Source organism: Microcaecilia unicolor, chromosome 4 (assembly GCF_901765095.1).
Source record: "Microcaecilia unicolor chromosome 4, aMicUni1.1, whole genome shotgun sequence".
NCBI classification, from domain to species: domain Eukaryota; kingdom Metazoa; phylum Chordata; class Amphibia; order Gymnophiona; family Siphonopidae; genus Microcaecilia; species Microcaecilia unicolor.
In genome coordinates, this window is record NC_044034.1 from 99,629,556 (window position 1) to 99,657,410 (window position 27,855).

The 27,855-nt window shown below is 45.4% G+C and overlaps 1 protein-coding gene across 2 annotated transcripts in view; it reads right to left on the bottom strand.

The window, feature by feature from the left end:
- Nucleotides 1–2,108: 2,108 nt before the first annotated feature.
- DNAJC15 (DnaJ heat shock protein family (Hsp40) member C15) overlaps nt 2,109–27,855 on the bottom strand; it is a 63,189-nt gene continuing 37,442 nt past the window's right edge. For both annotated transcript variants that reach the window (XM_030200540.1, XM_030200541.1), the window contains exons 5-6: nt 24,305–24,375; nt 2,109–2,531 (exon numbers count right to left, since the gene is read on the bottom strand). In XM_030200540.1, coding sequence (XP_030056400.1) covers nt 2,461–2,531; nt 24,305–24,375 — 142 coding nt within the window. In that variant the 3' untranslated portion in view covers nt 2,109–2,460. The remainder of the gene's footprint in view (nt 2,532–24,304; nt 24,376–27,855) is intronic.

Sequence of the window (27,855 nt, forward strand, 5' to 3'; positions counted from 1 at the left end):
TACCTCCGATTCCATGACTCTGCAATTTCTTCAGGAGTCTTTCAGGAGTCCTATATAATAATTCTCACCTCCAACGTTCTATCTTGCTGCCTGTGTCCGTGGCTTTCTTCGGAGTTGGTCTGCTAGGCTCCGAAGCCCAGGCTGACATCACATGCAGCACTGACCAACAGCACAACAGCAGCACGAGGCCCTGCCCCTGCCACCCTCCCCAAAGGTCGTTGCCGTAGCCGCTGATCACCCCTCCACCCCCCCCAAAGTCGCCATCACTCCCCCCCCGAGGTCACCAATGCTACCCCTCCAGCCCCCCCAGGGTCACCACCATTCCCCCCCCCTCCCGAGGTTGCCGCAGCCACTGCACCCTCCCCCCAAGGTCGCCTCTCTCCCCTGCCCCCCTCCAGCCACCCAGGTTGTCCAGTGAATTCTTCGGGGGCAGGCAGGAAAGATCCCCAGTCTTGCCTGCCTGCCCGCACTGACCCTCCCCCGCTGCCGGATCGCTCTTCAAAATGGCCACTGAGACTTCAATCAATCAATAGGCACTTAAATAAATAATGCTAGGCACTTAAATAAATAACGCTGTGCCTATTGATTGATTGATTATAATGTAGACAGCACAAATATGATGCATGATAGCTACAGAGACAGTACATTTTAGAATTAGATGATTATAGCACATTTTGTTATTTTTGATGTGCATGAGGTTTTTTTTTTTTTTTAGAAAGCGACTGGATCGACTTACTCAGTTCTGAGATTTGTGAGAGAAGAATTCACACATTATTTAGTATTTATTATGAACACAGGTGTTTTTGTTCAAAAAAATTTATAATAAAACATTTAAGAGAAGTTCTATGATTGAGAAATTCATTCAGCCTGAGAGGCGTGACTCAACAGTGTGGTGCCTCGCTTGGGTGAGTTTAACTCTGAGAACATCTCTATCATCTATTAAATATTTTGATTGTCCACCCAGAACCATACTAGGTCAATCCTCTTACTTCTTTATCTCCTTTATTGATTACACTCTGGTTTTGTATTATTTGTTATATTTTTTCCAGAGATAGATTTGGGAACTTTGTTGATTAGTTGGTTAATCCTGATGCCAGCATAGGGTTGACACTATTCCACCCCCTATATGATCAGTGCACTGTTCTATGATCATAGGGGTGGAATACTGCAGAGCTGATTTAAATCTAATTTAAATGAGCTTTGTGCTAATGCTTGGTGCTGTGTGCCACGCTAGACCCCTCTGATCATAGGTGAGAAGGTAAATGTGGGTACCAATAGACTCTAGTGCCTGCATTTCCCTTTGATCATCAGGGCATTACTACTACTGCTACTTATCATTTCTAAAGCGCTACTAGACGTACGCAGCACTGTGCACTTGAACAGGCATTAGTGCAGCTTCATGGTTTTATAAGGTTTTTTTTTTTTTTTTTTTTTTTTTTTTTTTGAAGAGTTGAAAGAGAGTGGGTCTAAAAGCAACCTGATACTGAGGAGTGGACATGGATGCCGAACCAGGGCTAGTAGGGTACTGTAGGGTAAGAAGCTTATCTTTCTCAATTTCTGTGCTTTAATTTACTGGAGAAAATGGAAGCAGCATGTTGCAGCCGGATTTAGAACCCAACAAGTGCAGGTTGTACAGTGGAGGCCAGAGTGGACTATAAAAGGGGCAAAATATTTTCCTCTGCTGACTGCAAGCTTGAACTGTGATGTATGAAGAAAGGTGGAGGATCTAAGAAAAATATTCCTAAGTGATTACACATTAGATTTCCTTTTGATTGCATATTGTTTTCTGTACTGTCTGGAAAATAAATCCTAATGAAAGCAGACTTTAAGATGAATAGCTGATCATTTGGATTTTCTTGTCATGATAGATCACAGTAGGAGTAAAGCCATATGAGCACCTGATCACACAAGTTAGCACAACCCGGGAAACTAACGATCTCTCTCTCTGTACATATGAGAGTGAGAGAGAGAGAGACCCACACACAAAATTTGCAAATAAACAGACAACAAATAGATCAGATCAACTATATTAACAAATATGTTAAACACCATGGGCCATGTAGATAAATATTCATTTTACATAAAATAGACAGCTCTGATACCAGGAATTCATTTCAATTATCTCAATTTATGTTATTCTTTTCAAAGCTTCCTCCTGCAGCTTTGGGCCTCCATCTCACTCGGAATCAAGGCTAGGATGATGCCATGAGCCCTTTCTTGATATATTCGTTGGAGGGTAGGGGGATTCAATTTATAAAGACTGATCATTGCAGAGCCAGAGCCATACACCAAGACTCTTTTCAGAACCTCAAAATCAAGCACCCTGAATCCAGCTACAAGGTGTTCCTTTCAAAGTGATAATCATGACTCTCTTCCCACCCATCACAAAGATTGAAATGGGGTCTTTACATGGCTGTGTGCAGTACTATGATGAAGGGCCCTGCCTTCATATCATAAATATCACTGTTTAGCACTGGATTCCAGCAAGTCCTTGGCTTCATTAATTTTTGTTGCCAAATAGGGAGATCCACCTGAAATGTAATAAGAAAGCAAGTGGATTATAATTTAAATTTAGAGTGACAGGCATTTATGTGTTAAAACAGGCAAGAATCTCGCACCCACTCCAAACCCTCTCAGGGTATAATTATTTGCAATATTTTCATTGATTCTTCCCAGTCTTCGGATGAATCCTTTCACAGTTTGATGGCAAACATTAAATGTATGTGTTCTGTTTCAGTAAAATCATTGTCTAACGCAGTTAATGCTGGCATCCAGCAATCAAATGCTTAAACTACCAAGGGGAGAAGAAAGAACAGCATACTGAAATCATCATTTCAATCAGGAAACAAGAAAGTACATTTGATATTTAGACATTTAATAGCTTGTGGACTTGTGATCGACACCTAAAGCATTTTGTCCTCGATGACTCATATTCAAGACAGAGTGATGTATCACACGTTAAACAAGGTACTTTTACTTACAGCTCAACTAATGAACTGCTTTCCTAATAATGAGAGGCACAATTATACAGCAAATTGCTCAATGCCGGATCATTAGAAAAACACACGACGTCTGTTTCATTCTACCCCAGCTTCTAGCAAAGAAATGCTAGCCAAAAGCTGTCACATTAAGGCTCTTTAAACATGGCATGACTGACTCCTAATCTTGAATGCTGTCAGTGCTTTACGCTCCACCTAACAATGTGATTACAGTTCAGCAAACTTTTTGTGTTTGTTTGTTTTTTTTTTACTCTCCCCTTGGGTACAAACCATCTGCCTACAGCTACAGAAAACAGCACCGTAAATGTCCTACATCAGTGGCTTCTTGGTGAGGAAAATGCACCTATATGAAACTGAAGCAGTGATGTGCTCTGAACTGCCCTTACAGTTTATGGAATACTAAAGCTAGGGAGGGAGTAGACAGGTTGCTTGTTTTACCTGCTAATCTTGAGAACCTTAGTTTTGGATGCTTGAGCTCAATTAAGTGGCACTCTCTTGATTTCATTCACAAAGTGAAAACGAAAAGAGGCGTGGGAGAAGTTGTGCATCTGAATTAATGGACCCACAGAGTGAAACGTATCTCCCTTGTTCAATGAAAAGGCTGAGACCTGTTCCTGCCCGTGGTTTGCTCTTGGTATAAACCAAAGTTAAGAAGGGCCCTGGGTTGCTGCCAGTTGCTTCCATGCCAAAAGCCTCAAATGAACCCTCTATAGAAAATAAAAGAGCCAAGGACGAAATGTAGGCAATAAAACACTAGGATTCACCAAAGCTTAGAATGTGCTGGATGGATGGTATTGATAATATAATCACACTCCTAATACCTTAAGACTATAAAACACTAAAGGGATCATTTTAAAAGAGGATGCCAACATTTTAGAAACCAAGAGAATGTATAAATGATCAGAATACCAGCACATACGCACATATATATGCCAATAATCTAGCTATGCACTGTTCATAAAATGATGCCTAATTTGAAGGTGGGCGTACACATAGGTGGAGGCTGGGTGAAGCAAGGGTAGGGCACACTGTTATGCATATAAATTACAGAAATCTATAATTTATGTGTGTTTTGTAGCAAGCAGGGCATGAGCATTTACACACGCTCTACTGCTGGTATACGTAGTTGTACCTAAAAAATACGCATGTATTTGCCCTGCTACCCTAGAATTATATAAAGGAAAATAGATGTACCCCTTTATAGAATTACTCTCGAAAGAAGGGGTTCTCAACCCAGTGTTTGGGACACAACCAGGCTGTCAGGCTTTCAGGATATATACAATGCATATGCATGAGATAAATTTGCATGCATGAAGTGTATGCAAATCTCTCTCAAGCATATTCATTGTGGATATCCTGAAAATCTAATTGGCTAGGTGTGTCCTAAGGACCATGTTAAGAACCAGTGTTCTAAAGGGTTAGTCTGACATTTTGCTATCCACAGCTTGCATCTTTACTGACTATTCACCTGTACGAATATGGGATCGCTTCTGTACTACCAGTGTTGCATCAAGAAGGCACTGCAGTTATCAAGCACTGCTGAAATCTCTCTCTCTCACACACTCACACACACACACACACACACACACACACACACACAATTAAAGGCAGGGACATAGCCACCAGTTCATTGGGGGGGGGGGGGGGGGTCATGCATTCCCTCTCCTCTCTCCCCAGATCAGATATACCTTTGCTAGTGGGGATACCAAAGCCCCGCCTATTGAACTCCACCGCCAATGCCAACCCTTCCTCCCTTTACTGCCTCAGGGGAGAAGTTAGCAGCGTGGCTCCTGCTGCCGACACTCTCCGAGCATGCTCAGTTCATGCACAAACTGCGTATGCTCAGGCAGTGCCAGCTACCAACTTTCTTGCTCCTGAGGCTGCATGTGAAGGATGTGACTAAGGCAGATTTCTTCAGCTGACAGGGCTTTGGCTACCTCACCAGCCTCTGAACAGGTACTCCAGTTCTGGAAGGACTGAATCCATAGGAGAGGGCCCAGATCCCCAAGGTTGACCTCCCCCCCTCCCCCAACATGGCTACACTACTGATTAAATCTCTCCCTCTTCCCTTCCTCTGTTCTGCATCTCTCCTCCTTTCCATCTCTTCCACCAGTTCCCCCTCCATTTAGGATCTGGTATCTCTCCCTTTCCTATCCCATTTTACAGTATGGCATTTCACCGTTCCCGGCCTTGCAAAGCCCACACAATTCCCTGCCTCCCCATCCCACTCTTCAGAAAATAGAATCTGCATCAGAAGAAGCAGGATGGTTCAGAGAGAAAGCCCCAGTACAGCCTATGAGTGCTACTACTACAGAGACTGGAAGTGATTTTAAGGTACTTGGGGGGGGGGGGGGGGGGGGATTGAGAGAGCTTTGTGGGACTGAGAAGGGAAGGGGGACCGTACAAGGAAGGCAGGACATAGAAGGCAGGGAAATGCAGCATGGCACCATTAATTGTTAATCACAATTAATTTTTAAAATTGTGGCACTAATCACGATTAGCGTGTAGCCCTATTTTTTATATGTAAATTTTTTATTGCAGTGCAAATAGTTTTAATATGTTTAAATATTTTATTTCTGATTCTCACAAAATATTTCTATATCCAGAATATAAAATGCTTACATTACCCACAGACATATTCTGTTGGCAGCCCTATCTGGTGAAAATTACATCAAAGAAACATGAGAATGAAATTCCTCACCCTATCACAATAAAGTTGCCTTGTAAGCCCTCAGAATATAAATGAGCAATGTGGTTTAGCTGCTTGTCTGCAAAACTTTGGACTTCCTAAGTCTCTCTGTTTTGATTGTTTCAGCGACCAAAAATCATGTTACACAGCTTTACCTACTAATGGTGGTGCCTAGATGTAAATATCCCAATAAAAGTTAATTATTTTCTCCATCTTGCAGGGTTTAACTTTCTCTCTCATAGTAAATTACCTGAAGTTAGCAAAATATGATGCAAAGTAGCCTTTTGATAAAGTCTGACATTTTTAGATTCACATTGCTTGTTTCCTATGGTACTAGACATTTGTCTCCAACAACACCCCATTTTAGTAACAAGAGAATGGGCCCTAACACAGAAGAACTCCTGAGTCAACTCTGCCATCCTTAAGGCTGACTAAATCTACACATCAGTCTCCTAGGCCTATCAAGAGCCACCAGAAATCACCCTGCCTGGATGCTTTACAAATTCTGACCCAGGAGCAGCTAGGAAGCTACTGACTCAAAACATCCTTTCTGCTATGCAGATAAAATTTAAATCTTTTTAAGGGTTTCTGAAGCTAACTCTATTGCTCACCTCAATGCCCGTCTTTTAAGGGTTTTCTCCTGGCTCAGGGCTAACCTTCTATTTCTGAATGCCTCTAAATGTGAATCTATCCTTTCCCCCTCTCCACAACATATCTCAAACTCCTATATAATGCTCATTAGTTTGACTATATCACCCATTTCCTGTGAAAAGAATAGTGGCTCCCTATCTCTGCTCGAATAAAATTCAAAATACTCCTCCTAGTCTATAAATTCAGGTTTTTTACTGCTCCCTCTTACATTAACAATCTCCTCATTCCTTACACCTGTCTTCACTGCCTCCACTCTGCGGACAACCTCCTCACTCTCCCCCCACCCTACTTTGTCTCAATAGTACTCGCAGATCTGCATTAAGAATATAAGAATAGCCATACTGGGTCATACCAATGGTTCATCTAGCCCAGTATCCTTCTTCCAGCAGTGACCAACCCAGATCACAAGTACCTGGCAGAAACCCAATTAGTTGCAACAGTCCATGCTACCAATCCTGGGGCAAACGGTGACTTCCCCCACATCTATCTCAATAACATACCATGGACTTCATCTCCAGGAACCTGTCCAAATCTTTTTTAAACCCAGATATGCTAACCGCCATTAACACATCCTCCAGAAACGAATTCCAGAGCTTAACTATTCTTGGAGTAAAAAAATATTTCCTCCTATTTGTTTTAAAAGTATTTCCATCCCCTCCGAAGGGACACCACCTTGTAAGTGGTGGAGGGGCTTCCATGTTTCAATGACTCAGAGGGCTATGCTGAAGGGTTACCCATATCAGACAGGCCTCTGAGGAGAAACCAGACAAAGAGTGTCCCAAATTAGGGAGAGGGGAAAGATGGTGACCTGAAGCTCGTACACTCAACGGCCCAACTGTCCTCTGAAGTTCAGTTTTTGTTCACTTGAAATTTCCTCTCTGCATTGCAGTTGCCTTAACAGAGGAAGGGGGCAATGGGGGGTCAGCCGCCGATGACCAGCGTTTTGTCCCCTGTGCAGCAGTGTGGGACCGCTGTGTGACGAGCTGCCCATAGATGACTGGGTTGATGAGTGCTTTGATTAGCGCTGACGAAGGAGCGTCGATGCTCTTGGACCTGGAAACAACTTCATCGCTCAAAAATCATTTAACCACCATGCCCAAAGGAATGGAGGAGTGAGTCAGGAGTGTATGCTGAAACGGAAGTCGTTTACAGCTGAACCCGTGTCGGCGGTGCTACTCCTAAACCCTTAAGAGTTATCAGCTTGGAGTTTTTGGCTCCCGTGGAGGTTGCATTGAATGTCATCTGGAGGGTGCTCCAGGCCCTGACGGTGGTAGAGAATGACTTTGCTTCAGATATAGTCTTGTTAATGAGCCTCATGGATAATCTAATCAAATCCTTTGAGAATATACAGCAAATGAAGTTCTACTGAAGTAGGAAATGGTTAAGATTTGAAAATGATAAAAGACCAGAAAAATTTGAACAAAATGATTGTTGTTACAGATGATTAATATCGAGATTGTTGTTTTCCCAGAGTTCCGGGTATGACTCAATGTTTTTTTTCCTCTGAAATGATTCCTCTTAATATATTAATTCAAAAGGAGTGAAGCCTGTGAAACTGGGATTACTTTAATCAGCGGGAATTGGATTGGAGATTCAAGGGTTTGTATTGTTAAACAATTTCTGGTTTTAAAAGGGAAAAAAAATGAAATCAGGTGTATTACTTTCACTAATATTGGACAATAAGTATGTTTCCAATGAAATTGATGGACTATGCACCGTTATGGTCTTGAAGAAACCAACCAGATGATCAATGTGGAATAATGATTTAGATAAATAATAACCGGGGATAATCGGGTTAATACCACGTTTTCTTTGTTTGCTGTTGTTTAAATTGATCTCCTTGTCTTGTTTCACTCTCCCTATTTATTTTGTGGTCTAAGAAAAAGAAAGATTGTATAAAATCCATTTATCTTGTTGAGATTGTACATTAAAACAATATTAGAAGAAAACAATCATCTCTGTTTTACTGTTTTGCAAGTGATCCTTGTAAAATGAAAAAATTATAAATAAATGATTAAAAAAAAAAAAAAAAAAGTATTTCCATGCAATTTTATTGAGTGTCCCCTGGTTTTTGTACTTTTTGAATGAGTGAAAAAAATTGATTCACCTCCACCCGCTCCGCACCACTCATGATTTTGTATACTTCAGCTATCTCTTTTCTAAGTTGAAGAGCCCTAACCTCTTTAGCCTTTCTGCTCATATGGAAGCAGCTCCATCTCCTCTATCATTTTGGTCACTCTTCTTTGAACTTTTTCTAATTCCGCATCTTTTTTGAGATACAGCGACTAGAATTGAACACAATACTCAAGATGAGGTGACATCATGGAGCGATACACAAACATAATATTATTTTTGGTCTTATTTTTCACCCCTCTCCTAATAATTCCTAGCATCCAGTTTGCTATTTTGGCCACTGCCGCACACTGGGCAGAAGATTTCAGCATATTGTCTACAATGACACCTAGGTCTTTTTCTTGACTGCTGACTCCTAAAGTGGACCCTAGCATCAGATAACTATGATTCGGATTATTCTTCCCAATCTACATCTCTTTGCATCTGTCTACATTAAAATTTCATCTGCCATTTGAATGCCCAGTCTTCCAGTTTCCTAAGGTCTTTCTGCAATTCTTCACAATCCACACACATTCTGACACCTTTGAATAGTTTTGTGTCATCTACAAATTTAATCACCTCACTCGTCGTTCCGATTTCCAGATCATTTATAAATATGTTAAATAGCACTAGTACAGATCTCTGTGGTACTCCACTATTCACCCTCCTCCATTGAGAAAAATAGCCATTTAACCCTACACTGTTTTCTGTCCAATAAACAATTCTTAATCCACAGAAGGACACTGCCCCTATCCCATGACTCCTTAATTTTCTCAGGAGCTTTGTCAAAAGCTTTCTGAAAATCTAGATATACTGCATCAACCAGCTCACATTTATCCACATGTTTATTCACGCCTTCAAAGAAATGATGCAAATAGGTGAGGCAAGACCTCCCTTGGATGAATCCATGCTGACTCTGTCCCATTAAACCATGTTTGTATACGTGTTCTGTAATTTTATTCTTTATAATAGTTTCCACTATTTTGCCCGGCACTGAATTCAGGCTTACCAGTCTGTAATTTCCCAGATCAACCCAGAACCCTTTTATAAAATCGGCACTGACCACCCTCCAATCTTCAGTCACTATAGACGATTTTAATGACAGGTTACAGATCACTAGCAGCAGATTAGCAATTTCATGTTTGAGTTCTTTCAATATCCTGGGATGTATATCATCCGGTCCAGGTGATTTATCACTTTAACTTGTCAATTTGGCTCAGTACATCTTCCAAGTTCACAGAGATTTCTTTCAGTTCTTCCACATCATCACCCCTGAAAACCATTTCCAGTATAGGTAGATCTCTTACATCTTCTGTACAGGCAAAGAATTCATTCAATCTTTCCACTATGGCCTTGTCTTCCCTGAGTGCTCCTTTTGTTCCTTCTTGATCTAACGGTCCCACAGATTCTCTTGCAGGCTTCCTGCTTCTAATATACCTGAAAAAGTGTTACTATGAGTTTTTGTCTCCGCGGCAAGATTTCCTTCATATTCTCTTTTAGCCTTATCAATGCTTTGCATCTGGCTTGATAAGTGTTTATGTTGCTTCTCATTTTCTTCATTCGGATCCTTTTTTCATGTTTTGAAAGATGTTCTTTTGGCTCTAGTAACCTTTCACCTCACCTTTTAACTAAGCTGGCTGTGGAATACATCTAGTCTAAGCTTCCATGATAGTACTTAAATGACATGCACGCCTGATTTAAAGTCCTAACCTTTGCGGCCGATCCTTTCAGCTTCTTTTTAACCATTTTCCTCATTTTGTCATAGTCACCATTTCGAAAATTAAAAGCTGTTACAGTAGATTCCTTAGTGACTTCACTCCAGATATCAACTCAAATTTGATCATTTTATAATCACTGTTTCCAAGCGGATCAAACACTGTTACCTCTCGTACTATGCCCGCATTCCACTAAAGATTTGATCCAAAATAGCTCCCACTTTCGTTGGTTCCTGAACCAGTTGCTCTAAGAAGCATTTGTTACATTTAGAAATTTTACATTCCTAGCACTCCCTGATGTAACATTTATCTAATCAATATTAGGATAACTGAAATCACCCATTATTATGTTGTTGCCCAATTTGCCAACTTTCCTAATTTCTGTAAACATATTTTCATCTGTCTGTTCGTTCTGTCCTGGTGGACGGTAGTACAGCCCCACCAGTATACTCCTTCCCTTCAAACCTGGAATTTCTATCCATAAAGATTTCACACTGCTATCTGTTTCATGTGGAATGTTTATTTTGTTTGACTCAATTCCCTCTTTAACATATAGCGCAACCCCCCCCCTCCAATTTGATCCACTATTATTGCAATATAATGTGTACCCTGCTAATAGTGTCCCAATGATTGCCCCCCTTCCACCACATCTCTGAAATGCCTATTATATCTATCTCTTTATTTAGTGCTACATACTCCAATTCTCCTATCTTATTTTTAAGGATTCTAGCATTTGTATACAGACACATCAAATTATCTCTTTTCCTTGCATCTACAGGTTGCTTTGAAGTTAATGGGGATAATTTGCATCCTTCACTCTGTTCTCCCATTGAATCTTGATCCAGACTTTGGAACGACCTACCACGTCACACTAGGAACCAACCCACTGTCTCCACTTTCAAATATGCCCTGAAGAAACACCTGTTTACTACTTTTTTCCCTTCCCCATCATAGCCCTTCTCTCTCCCTAACCTCTCTTATTCAGTTTTTTACTTCCTGCCACTCCATCTCTTTTCCCTCTGCCCCCCCCCCTTTTATATAGCTTTAAACCTTGTAAAATCGCTTTAATGCTTATGTGAAGGCCCTCAGCGGTATATCAAGTTTGGTAAACTAAATAAATAAAATAATAGTCCAAACCTGCCAACTCCTGCTGAAAAAACTTTGATGCCTTCGTGTGTTCTCATGTAGCCATCAGACCCATGACTAGTGTGCCTCAAAGCGTGACAATGAGATTGAATACCTTCTCTGACAATGTTCATGCCTCTGAATCTAGGGTGCAGATTAAGAAAATCCGCCTTGACATTTTCCACTCCTGGTACGAGAGCCACCGGAAGCATGTAAAGGTGGGCTTCTACCCAATGTAGTAAACAAGTGGTCGCTTGTGTCACCTGAATACTTCTGGTTCTACTTTAATGATTCACATAAGCTACCGTGTGGCACTTCTAGACAGAACCCTGTCTGACCTTGAACCTGAGGCTTGAAGGCCCACAAGGTCTTTCTGATCACCCATGTCTCCAGACAACACTTGGCTTTGGCCCAAACTACCTGCCCTGTGCCATTTGGCTCTGGCAAGAGGTACATAAGAACAGAATAGCCATACTGGGTCGACCAATGGTCCATCTAGCCCAGTATCCTGCTTCCATCAGTGGCCAATTCAGGTCACAAATTAAAGTTTCAGTGTATTGTCTATGATGACACCTAGATCTTTATCTTGGGAGCTGGAACCCTAAGGTGGACCCTAGAATCAAGTGACTACGATTTGGATCATTCATCCCATGTGCATCACTTTGCATTTGTCCACATTAAATTTCATCTGCTATTTGGGTAGGGCAGTTTGCTGCTGGAAACCTAAGGAAGGAGTGCAGCTCACAGTAAATTAAAGAAGAATGTCAGAGCCTAGGTATCTGGGTCTCCTGTTGTTCAGCTGTACTTCCTGCTGTTGCCCTGTTGCCAAATTGGGGACAGAGAGAAGCTGGATAACAGGGCCCAGTGTAATATATATAGTGCTGCCTTTTCATAGGTAAGCTTCATGCTGTCTGAATCATAAGAATTAGTGCTACTGTTGTATGGTAGGTTTGCTACATGTATGGTGAGTGGAGATTTTTTTTTCAGGTTTTAGATTATTTTATAAAGTGCCTGGCAGTGGAGATATTTATGTTTCTAGTACTCAAATGACATGAAAATCAGAATATTTTTTATATGGTGACTTCTATGGAAAACTGTGCTAGTTCTGATCTGCACTTTTTTTTGTGAGTGGTAGTGGTGGGTGGAGGGGGGGGGGGGGGGGGGGGGAGACATGGTTTGGAGTTTCTGGATGCTTTCCATTTAATTCAAATTGCCATGCCATGTATGCAGTATTATCACATATGTATTTATTTATTTGTTGCATTTGTATCCCACATTTTCCCACCTCTTCCAAATTTCTTCCAAAAGGCAGTAAATAAATCCTAATAAATAAGCAAGCGAGCGAGCATTGTCCATCAGGTGTGCTCCAACTGAAAAAAGTATTCATGCAAACTATCCATTTGGGGAGGCTGCAGGCGGATGTTGCTGATCAATGGGAAGGTGGCGAGTTATATGATGTCTGGAGATATTTTCTGAAGTAATAAATTTTTAAGAGGGATATGATTGCGAATTGGCCTGCTATTTTACAGTAAGAGAGGAGTTTTAGATATAGGCTGGGAGACTGGTGAACATACTGGTGTTGCCTGCCACTGGGGAGACATTTATTTTTACGTTTCACATGAAATTAAAAATTAATGGTCTCTCCAACTTCAAGTTGAAATAATCAAACAATTGTGTTTCATGTTACTTGGGTTCGAAATCCCAAATCTCTTGATCAGCAAACTCCCACATCCTTGCAGTGTCTGGAAGGTCCAATCATGTGGTCCTTAGTTGAAAATATTTCAGGACCATTGCTCTTTATACTACAGTACAATCTGATCAGCAGGATTGCTGCTTTTGACCACAGCTTTTGTATTTGAAAGAACAGCTGATGTGTGTGGGGGGATGGAGGGAAGGGAAGTCAAGTCATACCTATAAAATTTGAAGAAATAGTTGCTGGTATCAGAGAACCTGGGTAGATAGAATGGTAAAATTATGTATCATACCTGATAATTTTCTTTCCATTAATCATAGCTGATCAATCCATAGACTGGTGGGTTGTGTCCATCTACCAGCAGGTGGAGATAGAGAGCAAACTTTTGCCTCCCTATATGTGGTCATGTGCTGCCGGAAACTCCTCAGTATGTCGATATCAAAGCTCCATCCGCAGGACTCAGCACTTAGAGAATTACACCCACGAAGGGACACTCTGCCCAGCTCACCACCGCCAAAACGGGGGAGGGGAATTAACCCAGCTCATCCCCACACAAGTGGGGGAGGGGAATCCGTCCAGCTCATCCCCGCGGAGCGGGGGAGGGACACCACACCCGCCGATGCGGGGGGATCTGGCTTATCCTGCAACCGCGGGAGGAGCTGACTGACCCTAACACCGCCGAAGCGGGAGGGGTACAAAGCTGCCCTACAGCCGCACAAAGCGGGAGGGAGTGCCGGCAGAATTTAAATCTCAATCCAGCCCCGTAAAACGGAGGGGAGAGGAATGCAGCAGCTCACTGTAACACAAACTCGTCTCAACTCTTGAAGAATCCAAGTGAAAAAACTTGAACACGAAGTCTTTCTGAAGTAACTGAAGACTAAACTTGAACCTGAAATGCAACCAGAATAAAAACAGTACAGATATCTGGGAGGGGCTATGGATTGATCAGCTATGATTAATGGAAAGAAAATTATCAGGTATGATACATAATTTTACCTTCCATATCATCAAGCTGATCAATCCATAGACTGGTGGGATGTACCGAAGCAGTACTCACCCAGGGCGGGACATTGAAATCCCTGACCTCAACACTGAAGCTCCAAACCGGGCCTCCGCCCGTGCAGCCACAGTCAAGCGGTAATGCTTGGAGAATGTATGAGCCGAAGCCCAAGTTGCCGCCTTGCATCTCTCTTCCAAGGAGACGGACCCAGCCTCTGCCATCGAGGCCGCCTGAGCTCTAGTGGAGTGAGCCTTCAGCTGGATAGGCGGCACCTTCCCCGCGGCCACATAAGCCGCTGCAATGGCTTCCTTGACCCATCTTGCCACTGTAGGCTTAGCAGCCTGCAGACCCTTACGAGGACCTGCAAACAGGACAAACAGATGATCCGATTTCCGGAACTCATTGGTCACTTCCAAGTATCTGATGATGACTCGTCTCACATCCAGATATTTAAGAGCAGAGTACTCCTCTGGGTAGTCCTCCCTACGAAAGGAAGGGAGACAGAGCTGCTGATTCACATGGAAGCGAGAAACAATCTTGGGCAGGAAGGAAGGCACTGTGCGAATAGTCACTCCTGCCTCAGTGAACTGCAGAAATGGCTCTCAACATGAGAGCGCCTGGAGCTCGGAAACTCTTCTGGCTGAAGTGATAGCCACCAAAAAGACTGCTTTCAACGTCAGGTCTTTCAGAGATGCCCTCGACAAGGGTTCAAAAGGCGGCTTCTGCAATGCTCTTAGCACCAGGTTGAGATTCCACGCAGGCACCACTGAGTGCAGAGGAGGGCGCAGGTGATTAACTCCCTTGAGAAAGCGCACCACATCTGGCTGCGAAGTCAGGGAAGCACCCTTCAGGCGGCCCCTGAAGCAAGCCAGAGCCGCTACCTGGACTTTAAGGGAACTGAGCGACAGGCCTTTCTCCAGACCTTCCTGCAGGAACGCCAACACTGAAGAAATTGGAGCAGTGAAGGGAGAAAGTGAGCCTGCTTCACACCACGCTGCAAATATACGCCAAACCCTGGCGTAAGCAGTAGAAGTAGAGCGCTTCCTCGCTCTCAGCATAGTGGCGATGACCTTGTCTGAGAAGCCCTTCTTTCTCAGACGCTGCCGCTCAATAGCCAGGCCGTAAGACCAAAGGGGGAGGGATCCTCCATCACCACGGGACCCTGATGTAACAGGCCCTGCTCCACTGGCAGCCACAGAGGATCGTCGACTGAGAGCCTGATCAAGTCCGCATACCAGGGACGTCTGGGCCAATCCGGACCCACCAGGATTACCCTGCCGGGATGCTTTGCCACCCGGTCTAGCACCCTGCCCAACATGGGCAAGGGCGGGAACACATAGAGAAGCTCTTGAGTCGGCCACTGTTGGAGAAGAGCATCTACTCCCAGGGATCGAGGGTCCCGTCCTCTGCTGAAAAAGCGCGGCACTTGGCAATTGGCCGATGACGCCATCAGATCTAGGCTCGGCTGGCCCCAGCGCTTCGTGATGTCCAAGAACGCCTGAGCAGATAGCTGCCACTCTCCGGGCTCCAAGGTATGGCGACTGAGAAAGTCCGCCTTGACATTCATGACTCCGGCAATGTGGGCCGCTGACAGCTGCTCCAGGTTCGCTTCTGCCCACTGGCATAGATTCATAGCCTCCTTGGCTAGAGGGGCGCTCTTGGTACCTCCCTGGCGGTTGACATAGGCCACAGCCGTGGCATTGTCCGACAGGACCCGTACCGGCTTCAACACCAGTACCGGGATGAACTCCAAAAGCGCCAACCGAATGGCTCTGAGTTCCAGGAGGTTGATAGACCACTTTGCCTCTGCAGGAGACCAGAGCCCCTGCGCTGTCCTTCCCAAGCAGTGGGCTCCCCAGCCCGACAAAGAGGCGTCCGTCGTGACGACAATCCACTCCGGGGTCACCAGAGGCATTCCCGCAGACAACTTGTCTGTCTGCATCCACCAGCTCAGCGCCTTGCGCACTGCTGGGTCCAAGGGAAGGCGCACAGCATAATCCTCCGACATCGGAGTCCAGCGCAGCAGCAGAGATAGCTGTAGTGGTCTCATATGAGCCCTGGCCCAGGGCACTACTTCCATCGTGGCCGTCATAGAGCCCAACAGCTGCACATAGTCCCAAGCCCGAAGAGGAGAGGCTACTAGGAACTGGTCCACCTGAGCCTGAAGCTTGACAATCCGATTGTCTGGCAGGAACACTCTGCCCACTTGGGTGTCGAATCGAACTCCCAGATACTCCAGGGACTGAGTCGGGCGCAGCTGGCTTTTCTCCCAGTTGATGATCCATCCCAGGGAGCTCAAAAGAGCAACTACCCGGTCCACAGCTTTGCCGCACTCTGCATAAGAGGGGGCTCGGATCAACCAGTCGTCCAGATAAGGATGGACTTGTACTCCTTCCTTTCGCAGGAAGGCCACGATGACCACCATTACTTTGGAAAAGGTCCGCGGAGCAGTAGCCAACCCGAACGGGAGGGCTCTGAACTGGAAGTGTCGGCCCAGGACTGCAAAACGCAGAAAGCGTTGATGAGGAGGCCAGATGGGAATATGCAAGTACGCTTCCTTGATGTCCAAGGATGCCAGGTACTCCCCTGCCTTCACTGCCGCTATAACAGAGCGGAGAGTCTCCATGCGAAAGTGCCGCACTTTCAAGGCCCAATTGACCCCTTTGAGGTCGAGGATAGGCCGGACAGAACCTCCTTTCTTTGGTACCACAAAGTAAATGGAGTAACGCCCCTTGCCAAGCTGACTTTCTGGCACCGGAACGACCGCACCCAGGCGGATCAGATTGTCCAAAGTCTGCTGCACTGCCACAGCTTTGACCGGAGACTTGCAGGGAGAGAGTACAAACCCGTCTCTTAAGGGTCGGCAGAACTCTAGCTTGTAGCCGTCTCTGATGACTTCCAGCACCCAAGCGTCTGAAGTTATTGTGGTCCACTCGCCCAGAAATGAGGACAGCCGTCCTCCAATCTGCACTGGGGCGTGGACCAAGGCCCCGTCATTGGGTATGAGACCCTGGGGGAGGACCGGAGGGAGCACCTCCGGGACGGCGGTCTCTGCGAAAGGAATGCTGCTTGGGGGAGAAATTCCTCTTAAAGGAAGAGGGGGCAGAGGAACCCGACCTGCCCGGGCGGTACCGACGGGCTTCCTGAAACCGTCCTCTGGAGGTACCGGGACGAGTACTAGCCCGAGCCCTGACCTCTGGTAACTTCTTGCCCTTAGACGTGCCGAGATCGGTCACGATTTTGTCCAGCTCGACCCCAAAGAGCAGCTTGCCTTTAAAAGGCAATCTAGCCAGGCGGGATTTAGAGGCGTGGTCAGCAGACCAATGTTTCAGCCAAAGCCACCGCCGCGCAGAGATTGTCTGAGCCATGCCTTTAGCTGAGGCCCTCAAGACATCATACAGCAAGTCTGCCAAATAGGCTAAGCCCGATTCCAGGGCCGGCCAATCAGCCCTCAAGGAATGATCCGAGGGGGAAGCCCGCTGCACCATAGTCAGGCACGCCCTGGCCACATAGGAGCCGCAAACTGAGGCCTGCAAACTTAAAGCAGCCGCCTCAAAGGACGACCTTAAGGCCGCCTCCAATCTTCTGTCTTGGGCGTCCTTTAGGGCCGTGCCACCTTCCACCGGCAACGCCGTTTTCTTAGTCACCGCAGTGATTAAAGAATCCACGGTAGGCCACAGATAGGCCTCACGTTCACTTTCAGTCAAAGGATAGAGGTGGGACATAGCCCTAGCCACTTTAAGGCTCGCTTCAGGGACATCCCATTGAGCCGAAATTAAGGTGTGCATGGCATCATGCACGTGGAAGGTTCTAGGCGGGCGCTTCGTCCCCAGCATAATGGCAGAGCCAACAGGGGCTGAGGGAGAGACGTCCTCCGGAGAGGAAATCTTCAAAGTGTCCATGGCCTGTATCAACAGGTTGGGCAAATCCTCTGAGCTAAAAAGCCGCGCTGCAGAGGGGTCATCCGCTCCATCCGAGCGGGGATCCGTCTCCTCCAAGGAATCCGCAAAGGACCGTTGGGAGAACTCAGATACGCTGCCCTCATCTACATCGGAGGAGACAAAGTCCTCCAAGGCCTGGGAATCAACCCGAGGGCGTTTACCTCTGGGAACCTCAACCTCTTTACCAGACGAGGGAGCAGGGGCAGCGTTTTGCATAAGGAAGGCCTGATGCAGCAGCAAAACAAACTCGGGGGAGAAACCCCCCAGACTGTGCACTTCCGCAGCCTGGGCTACAGCCCTAGACGCACCCTCAACCGGCGCTCGCAAGAGCGGGGGAGAGACATGCTGCGCATCCAAAATGGCGTCCGGCGCGACACTCCGCGAGGGAGCCGCGCGGGAAGAACGGCGCTTAACTTTAGCCGCTTTTGTGCCGTCGCCCAAATTAAGGGCGTTCATGGCATTAATGTCTCCAACCTCAAGGGCGGCCCAAGAAGAAGCCGTCCGAGCCGCGTGGCTGGCCAAGATGGCGGAGGCGAGGAGCGGGGGATGGGCGTTTATGGCGGGAAAAACCGCCACGCCGGAGGAAGGAACGGGACATTCATCGGTCACGAAACTGTCACCCAACAAGGGCGAATCAGGCTTTAAGACCCCCGCATCCCCTCTAGAAGCGCTCAAGCGATCCGGGGAGCGACTCTTTGCGCCCTCGCCCTCCGACGCCATATGCCACGAGGAGAAGAATCGGGGAACCCCCTGCCCGCTATAAAAAGGTAAAAATTACCTGCTTGCCGCTCCGAGCTGTAACGACCTGGTGTCCCAGTGAGTAGCTGCAATAAACGTTTAAATAAACGTCGAAATAAACGCCTTTAAGGACGTTCAAAATTTTTTTTTTTTTTTTTTTAACGGAGCCAGCGGGAGGGGGGAGAAAAGGAGGGACCTGGCACCACCAGGTTTGCACTTGCTCAAAAGAGCCCTCAACCCCAGGCACTCAACAAAACCTAAGAATTAGGCTTGGAGGCCTAGCCAGAGCTGCTGCTGTGTGTGACCACCACCTGCTGAGATAGAGAACATACTGGGGAGTTTCCGGCAGCACATGACCACATATAGGGAGGCAAAAGTTTGCTCTCTATCTCCACCTGCTGGTAGATGGACACAACCCACCAGTCTATGGATTGATCAGCTTGATGATATGGAAGTGTAGGTTCTGTAATCTTTCCTTCTATACACGTTATTTTTATTTTTCTAAAACAAGAAGGAAAGTGTAAATCTGTCAACCAGGAATAAGAGAACCCACCCCCACCTCGGCTCCTGAAATACAATGAAATGTGTAACCATCTGCTATCTTAAAGCAGAAATTGCAACAAGCATATGGCCTGCCTTTCTCAGCCAGCTGCAGTGTGCTTAAAAGTTTAAATCATCTTTCTGTAAGATAAATAAAAGGCATATGCAAAATCTGGCCAACAAAAGCAATCCTGTCCTGGTTTTGCAAGGCATAATTCAGAAATGTACATTGTCTAATTTCACATGATAAATTTACAAAACTAGAGAACTTTCCTTTGGCAGTTCTTCATTGCTTTTGTATCAAGAAAATAGAAGGGTAGATATTAAAAACAATTAAATCATGTGGAGCTACCCGAGGATATTTAGTGACATTTATTTAATTATTAGGATTTATTTACTGCCTTTTTGAAGGAATTCACTCAAGGCGGTGTACATTACAATAAGAAAAATATCAAACATGAACAATAGACAATTACAGCAGTAATGGCATAGTATACTACTTACAATGACAACACAATACGCAATACTTAACTGAATAGCGCTACTGAACACAGCTTCCAACCACCTGGGCAGTTTAGGGGGTGGAGTTAGGACAGAGTAGAAAAGTTAGCTGGTTAGCGGGGATTTTCAGACTGCTAACAAGCTAAGTAACTGCATACATTTAGGACAGCAAAACAGCTGACCCAACCTTTTGCAGAAAGTCAAGTGGACACTAATTTGAATATTGGCCGGTGCCCAGTTAACTTCCAGGTTGGGGGTCATACCCAGATAGTCAATGTTGGGAGCCACACATGCTCCTGCATGGAATATCCAGGGTTACTTCAGTCAATGGTTGGAAGCAGCTTGACAGCTGTTTCCCACTGCGGGCTGAATACTGGGCCCACAGTTAATAATTATTTTTTTTTTTTTCTATGCAGCTGCAACTCATGAGTCCAGAGACCTGCATTATTGTCACTAGAACTTGGATATTTTATGGCTTTCCTGAAACAAATATCTGCAACCTAAAATACAGGTAGAACCAGCTACAAAATGGACGAACTAGGGCAGTGTTTCCCAAACTGTGGATTGAATCCCTAAATGGGGTCAAAGGAAGAGGTCTACACTCTCATGACCTCCATTGCAGTCTATGCCCAATAGCAGCAGTGAGCAGAGGGTCTGTCCCTCCGGTGTGGGCTTCTTGTTAGAATGAAAACCCATGCAGAGTACTGGGGTCTGTTAGCACACACTGAAACACAGACCCTGCCCTGCCCTCTGCTACGCTTCCCACTATCTGCTGTGGTCTTCATGCTTTTGATAAATGGGGATAGGAGGAAATTGGAGAGGAGAGGAGGTGTTTTCATCATTATCTAAGGTCACATTATTCTGTTAACATGTGGTCAAATTCAGTGTGTCTGCACATTTATACACATATCCACATAAATAATGTGAGTGCACACACAGGACGTCCCGGCTAAGGGGCAGGGAAACCCATATTATCGAAACAAGATGGACGTCCATCTTTCGTTTCGATAATATGGTCGGGGACACCAAAATCGTGAAATTTAGTTCGACCTTAGAGATGGTCATCCCCAATTTTCGGCGATAATGGAAACCGAGGACGCCCTTTCAGAAACGACCAAATCCAAGCCATTTGGTCGTGGGAGGAGCCTGCATTCGTAGTGCACTGGTCAGGGCCGCCGAGAGGGGGGGACAGGGGGGACAAAAGTCCCCGGGCCTCCAGGGGGGCCCGACGCCGCATGCCCATAGCTCCGCCCCTCCCCTCCGAGTTCCAGGGCCCGCCCATCATCGGTCGAGTTCCAGGGCCCACCCGTCGTCCGTCCCTTTCACCCGAGTTCCAGGGCCCACCTTCTGTCCCTCCCTCCATCCGATTCCGAATCATGTCAAAAGCGATCGTCTTGTTCTTATCTGACCTCGTGGTTACGGCGCGAGCAGCACGCGGTGAAAATCGTGCAGGCTCGCGCTTCAGCCTTCCTTTGTCTGTCTATCAGCTGAGGTCCCGCCCTCATTTCCTGTTTCTGCAAGGGCGGGACCTCAGCTGATAGACAGACAAAGGAAGGCTGAAGCGCGAGCCTGCACGATTTTCACTGTGTGCTGCTCGCGCTGTAACCACGAGGTAAGAAGATCGCTTTTGACATTCGGACGGAGGGAGGGAGGGGTGGGGGCTTTGTTCTCGGAAGGAGGGGGGCCTTGGATCTCGGAGGGCGGGAGGGGGGCCTTGGATCTCTAAGGGAGGGCATGGATCTCAGAGGGAGGGAGGGGGGCCTTGGATCTCGGAGGGAGGGAGGGAGGGCTTGGATCTCTGAGGGAGGGAGGGAGGGGGTCTTGGATCTCTGAGGGAGGGAGGGAGGGAGGGAGGGCTTGGATCTCCGAGGGAGGGAGGGCTTGGATCTCCGAGGGAGGGAGGGCTTGGATCTTAGAGGGAGGGAGGGGGTCTTGGATCTCCGAGGGAGGGAGGGCTTGGATCTCTGAGGGAGGGAGGGCTTGGATCTCAGAGGGAGGGAGGGAGGGAGGGGGTCTTGGATCTCCGAGGGAGGGAGGGGGGCCTTGGATCTCTGAGGGAGGGAGGGCTTGGATCTCAGAGGGAGGGAGGGGGGCCTTGGATCTCGGAGGGAGGGAGGGGGGCCTTGGATCTTGGAGGGAGGGAGGGCTTGGATCTCAGAGAGAGGGAGGGGGCCTTGGATCTCGGAGGGAGGGGAGGGCAGGGGGGAGAAAGAACATATCACTGGACAGGAGGGGAGAGAAGAGATTGCTGGACAAGAGGGGAAGGCAGGGCAGGGGGAGAGAGAAGAGATTGCTGGACAAGAGGGGAGGGCAGGGGGGAGAGAAGAGATCGCTGGATAAGAGGGTAGAGGCATGGGGGAGAGAGAAGAGATTGCTGAATAGGAGGGCAGGGGGAGAGGAGAATTGCTGGACAGGAGGGGATGCCTGGCAGGGGAGAGAGAAGAATTGCTGAACATGGATGGATGATTGGAGGGGCAGGGGAGAGAGGAAATTTACTGGATATGGGTGGATGGAGGAGAGGGAAGTCAGGAAGGAGATGCACATGGATGGAGGTGAGGGAAGAGATGAGAAATGCTGGACATGGATGGAGTGGAGGGCAGGGAAGAGAGAAGAAATGTTGCACAAGGATGAAGGGAAGGAAAGACAAAGGAAGGAGATGCACACAGATGGAGGGAAAAGGAGAGAGGAGAAATGCTGGACATAGATGGAGGGGAGGGAAGACAGGAAGTACATGCACATGGATGGAGGGGAGTGAGGAGAAATGCTCATGGATGTAGGGGAAATTGCTGAATTTAAGGGCTGGATCGGAACACTTTCAGGGCAGATGCTGAAACTGGAGGAATGATAGGGACAGGGCTACAGATGGTAGACAGGACGCATAAGGACACAGGAGGATGGTGGACATGGTGAGAGAAAAAAATATCAAATGGAAAGAAGACACTGCATAAAACAGAAGACACTGGGACCAAAGCGAATAGAAAAACTATGATCAGACAACAAAGGTAGAAAAAAGTATTTTATTCAGAATTTTTTATGTCAGCTTTTGGAAATGTGTATCTGTGATGTTTTTCATGTAAGTTTCAATTTTTCTAGTATTGCTGCATGCTGAGTCTGACTTCTTCAGGTAACTTTCTAGTTCAGTATTTTGCCTTTATATTTTTTTTTATTTCTAGTTCTTTGTGTCATATCTGTTGCCATGTGTTTTTCATGTGTGATAAGGTACAGTATTCTGCTAGTGTGTAGTACTTGCAGCCCTTTTTGTTTTGTTTTTCATTAGGTTGTGTACTGGTGTTTTAGAGCCCGGTATAATTATAGTGCTGCCTTTCCATGCATAAGGTTGTAGCTCGTCCTGTCCTTGGAATTAGTGCTGTTATGGTTTGGTAAGGTTATGAGTGGGTTTTTGCACAAGTTTGTGTATAGTGTTTTGCAGTGGAGAGATTGTGTTTTGACCTTACTGAGGTAGCACCAAAACATCAGAAAAAGTGTAGAGCCTAAATCATGACACACTACCTCTTGAAGGATATACATATAGTGCAGGGGCCCGGCCCGGTGGCGGGTGGAGCAGCCGTGACCTCGGGGGGGGGGGGGGGGGGGCCCAGGGGCAGCCTTGTCCCGGGCCCGGCCCAGTCTCTCGGCGGCCCTGGCACTGGTCCCCCTGACAGACCAGGACACCAACCGGGCACCCTAAGGGGCATTGCAATGGACTTCAGAAATTGCTCCCAGGTGCATAGCTACCTTACCTTGTGTGCTGAGCCCCCCCCCCCCCCAAACAACTGTACACCACTACCATAGCCTTAAGGGGCGAAGGGGGGCACCTACATGTGGGTACAGGGGGTTTCTGGTGGGTTTTGAAGGGCTCACATTTACCACCACAAGTGTAACAGGTGGGGGGGGGGGGGGGTGGGATGGGCCTGAGTCCGCTTGCCTGAAGTGCACTGCACGCACTAAAACTGCTCCAGGGACCTGCATACTGCTGTCATGGAGCTGGGTATGATACTTGAGGCTGGCATAAAAGCTGGCAAAAAATATTTTAAAAGGTTTTTTTTAGGGTGGGAGGGGGTGGGTGACCACTGGGGGAGTAAGGGGAGGTCATCTGGTCAGTTCAGGCACCTTTTTGAGATTGGTCGTAACAAAAAATGGACCAAGTAAAGTCGCCCAAGTGCTTGTCAGGGATGCCCTTTTTTCCATTATTGGTCGAGGACACCCATGTGTTAGGCACGTCCCAGTCCCGCCTTCGCTACGTTTCCGACATGCCCCCGTGAACTTTGGTCGTCCCCGTGACAGAAAGCAGTTGAGGACGCCCAAAATCAGCTTTCAATTATGCCGATTTGGGCGACCCTGGGAGAAGGATGCCCATCTCTTTTGAAAATAAGCCTGTGGGGTCTCTCCAAAGCCCTTAAAAGCAGAAACCAGAAACTGTCTGAAGATGCAACCTTGGCAGTCTTCTGAGCACCACTGCCACTCTGTATGCTTTATGATGGGTAACAAATGCAAATAAATGCATCTAGCTAGTCACACATCAGCTGACATAATGTGCCCCTCCATTACTGAAAAACATAAACCCAAAAAAACAACAACCCCCCCCACACACACAACACACCTTTATCCGGATGATTCAAAATCATTATTCTCCGGTGAGCTGCTCTGATTTTCGCCTTGCTAGCAGATGGGCTGTAAAAATAAATTAAGGTGCTATCAATAAATAGCATCAAATTAAGTTTTACAGTGTCACAAAATGTAGAGGCTAGTGCGAGTTTCACCATCTTGTGGGCAAACCATAAAACTGCATGCAGTCTTTCAAGAACATACAGCCAGCTTACAACAATGCTTCATTTTATATTACCAGGGTAAATGAAGGCTGCAATTCCAAGTGTCATTAGTAAGAATGAGTAACAAAACCAGCTCTCAGGAAGAATGAGAAGAAACAAACAAAAAAGAAGCTAGCTAGCTGAAGGTGCATGAACAACAAGTATTGGTTTCTAACACTCAGTTCTGCTAATATTTCCCACTGCTTATGATGATGGTAATATGCACCCTCTTTCTCTCATTCTTCTCTCTGTAGACTAACATTTCTTCAGATTAAGGTCACACTTTGTGCTGAAATGCAGGATCCCATCCCACCAACTGTAACTGTTTTTCTTAGCTCCCATGCTTTTTAATCTTTTTCTTTTGCCTTTTCTGACACGTCTTCAATTTTTGGAATTTACTCCATATGTCTATGATGATGATATACAAATTCTTTGTACACTCAAATTCAATTCCAATACAAATCAATTTTTGTATACCGCTGATATCCCCTTTCCAGGGTTTAGTGCAGTTTACATTCTAGGTGAGACAAAAGCAAATAGCATTAGTATAAGGTTTGAGAAACATTACAGACCACTGGATTAATACATGAGACTAAAAATATTAAGGAAAGGCTAATGGATGAAACTAGGAGGTAGATGTCATGATGGATTGTTATGAAGCAATCGATCCAACAAATCCTACACTTATTCATCATATCAATACTAAGTTGCCCAAAGTAACCAAACGGCTGACAATAAACTTGTGTTAAACCCCGACTAATCAAAGCTCCTTCTCTTTACAAATCAGCTCACTACTTCATTAGCAATTCCAATTCAGTTACACACCATCTCAGTTTCTCTACTATAGAATGTCAAAATACTCGGGGTCATTATTAAGACCGTTCTTTTTTCGGGCGTGACCAAGATGGCGCCGGCACGCTGAGAGGAGTGAGGCTGTTTAGGAGGGCTTGAAGATTTTTGAATTGATTACCGCTGCCGCTATGCCTCACACTAAAAGAAAGGGGATTGCAAGGTCCTTACCGCTTCCAGCCCTTGCGTCTTCCCCGAAGCAGCAAACCCTCAACAGCTTCGCACTCCGGTGCCCACAGACTATAACCGGGGGAAGTTCCGCTGTGTGTGCCGAGGGAGGAACTTTGACACCCCTGGATCATGAAACAACATTATCCTCCCCCCCCCCCCCCCCCCCGGAAGCCGAGATACCATCATGTCCTGCTGAGTCGTGGGGAGATGATGGGTCCCAAGAATGTGGAAGGCGCTGGAATTGGGCCCTGTGGTAGCGGCTCCTCATCAGGGTGGCCGGCAGTGGAAGCGGAGACCTTGGATAAGAAGGGTGTATTGAACCATCCTGTGGTCGTAACCCCCTTGACGCCCTCTGGCAGGCAATTGAGAAACTGAACTTTTCTGTTACAAAATCAACCCAGGAAACAACAACACTAGTTTCAACGGTGGAGCAGCTTGCCAAATCGATGGATAAATTAAAGCAGAACTTCAATGATTAGGTACTAAAATATCAAACTGATGTTGTGACTATTAAGGACAATGTTTCAGCACTTATTTTATTTATTGCATTTGTATCCCACATTATACCACCTCTTTGCAGGCTGAATGTGGCTTACAATATATAGTGGATAGTGGAAGTGAGAGGAGAGTTTACATTGGTGTTACAGAAGTATTTTGGGTTGCATGGTGATGGAAAATATGATAAAGATATAATATGAGGCACTTTTAGCAATGCTTGCTAGATATATGTGGGGATTTCATATGTTTTAGTCATTGTGGTATGTCTTGTCGAAAAGATGGGTCTTCAGCAGTTTTCGGAAGTTGGTCAATTCATAGGTCGCTTTTAGGTTACGTGGCAATGCATTCCAGAATTGCATGCTCATATAGGAAAAGGTTGATGTGTGCATTAGTTTATATTTTAGGCCTTTGCAGGTTGGGAAGTGAAGATTAAGGAATGTGCGAGATGATCTTTTGGCATTCCTGGGTGGTAGGTCAATCTTATGGAAGATAATTCGTTTATACGTCAAAAAATAGAACAAATTGAAAATTATAAAAGACATCTAAATATGAGGATATTGAACTTCCCAAGGCCTGTTGGAATTCTTCCTTTAGAACTATTTAAAAAATACCTTATTGAAAATTTCAGCTCAAAATATTCCTCCTATAAATAAGATATTCTTTCTTCCGGAAAAGAAGAGACAAGTAGGTTCTTATGAAGAAATGGAACAGGTCCAGGAAGAGGAGAAATTGGATGATTTAAGAAATATTTCCTTGATTTTGGAGAACTCATTATCAGAAGTAACAAAAAGGGCCACATTATTGGTATCATTTGTATTTGAACAAGATTTTAATGCCATTTTGAAGTTATACTTTAAGACTATAAACCAAACATTTTGTGGTCAAAAATTAAGGATATTCCCAGATGTCACTAGATCTACCCAAGATATACGGAAAAGTTTCTTAGATATGAGAAATGAAACAAAATTGTTGGGGGCTACTTTATTTTTAGCTTACCCTTGTAAATGCATAGTTAAATATTTGGGAATCAAATATGGTTTTTTTTGTACCAGATAAGCTTAGGGCTTTCATAGACTTTAAGAGGGTATCAGGGGAATTAACAACTGTTAAATAGGCTGTATGATTTAACATAGGGTGGGCTGGGCCTTTCCTTGTTTAATGTATTCCACTTTGATTTCCTTAAATGTTTTGGTCATTCCCCAAGTTTGTGGTCTAAGGAAGGGTTAAATTCGAAGCAATGAAGTCAAAATGATTTTTTCCTTTTTTCTTTGTATGTGAAGACATATTGAATTTGTATTATTTCCCTGTGTTGCATGTAATAAGTTATTACTTGTGTAATATAAGTAAAGCAATTAAAAAAAAAAACCCAAAACAAATCGTTTTTTCAAACTTTGCATTATCTGTTCCATTAAACCTCTCTTACACCCACCTGCTATTAACATTCTGGTACATTCATTGGTAAATTAGTCAACTTGACTACTGTAATTCTCTATATAAAGGACTTCGCATTAAAGACCTTCAACGTTTACAATTAGTGCAAAACATAGATATTAAAGGGGTCCTTTTACTAAGGTGCACTGAAAATGGCCTGCGGTAGTACTATTATGGGTTTTGGCCACGCGCAGAATCATTTTTCAGTGCACCTGTAAAAAAGGTCTTTTTATAATCTCAATCTCGCTCTCTCTCTCAAAATTAATATTCCATTTGTGATATTTGTACAATCTGTAACTAATTGTGTGTAGCTCTTTGTTATCTGTTACCTTTTCTTGGGGGGGGGGGGGGGGTGGGATTTTAAAAAGAGTATTTGAGAGGCAGTAGTCTGTAA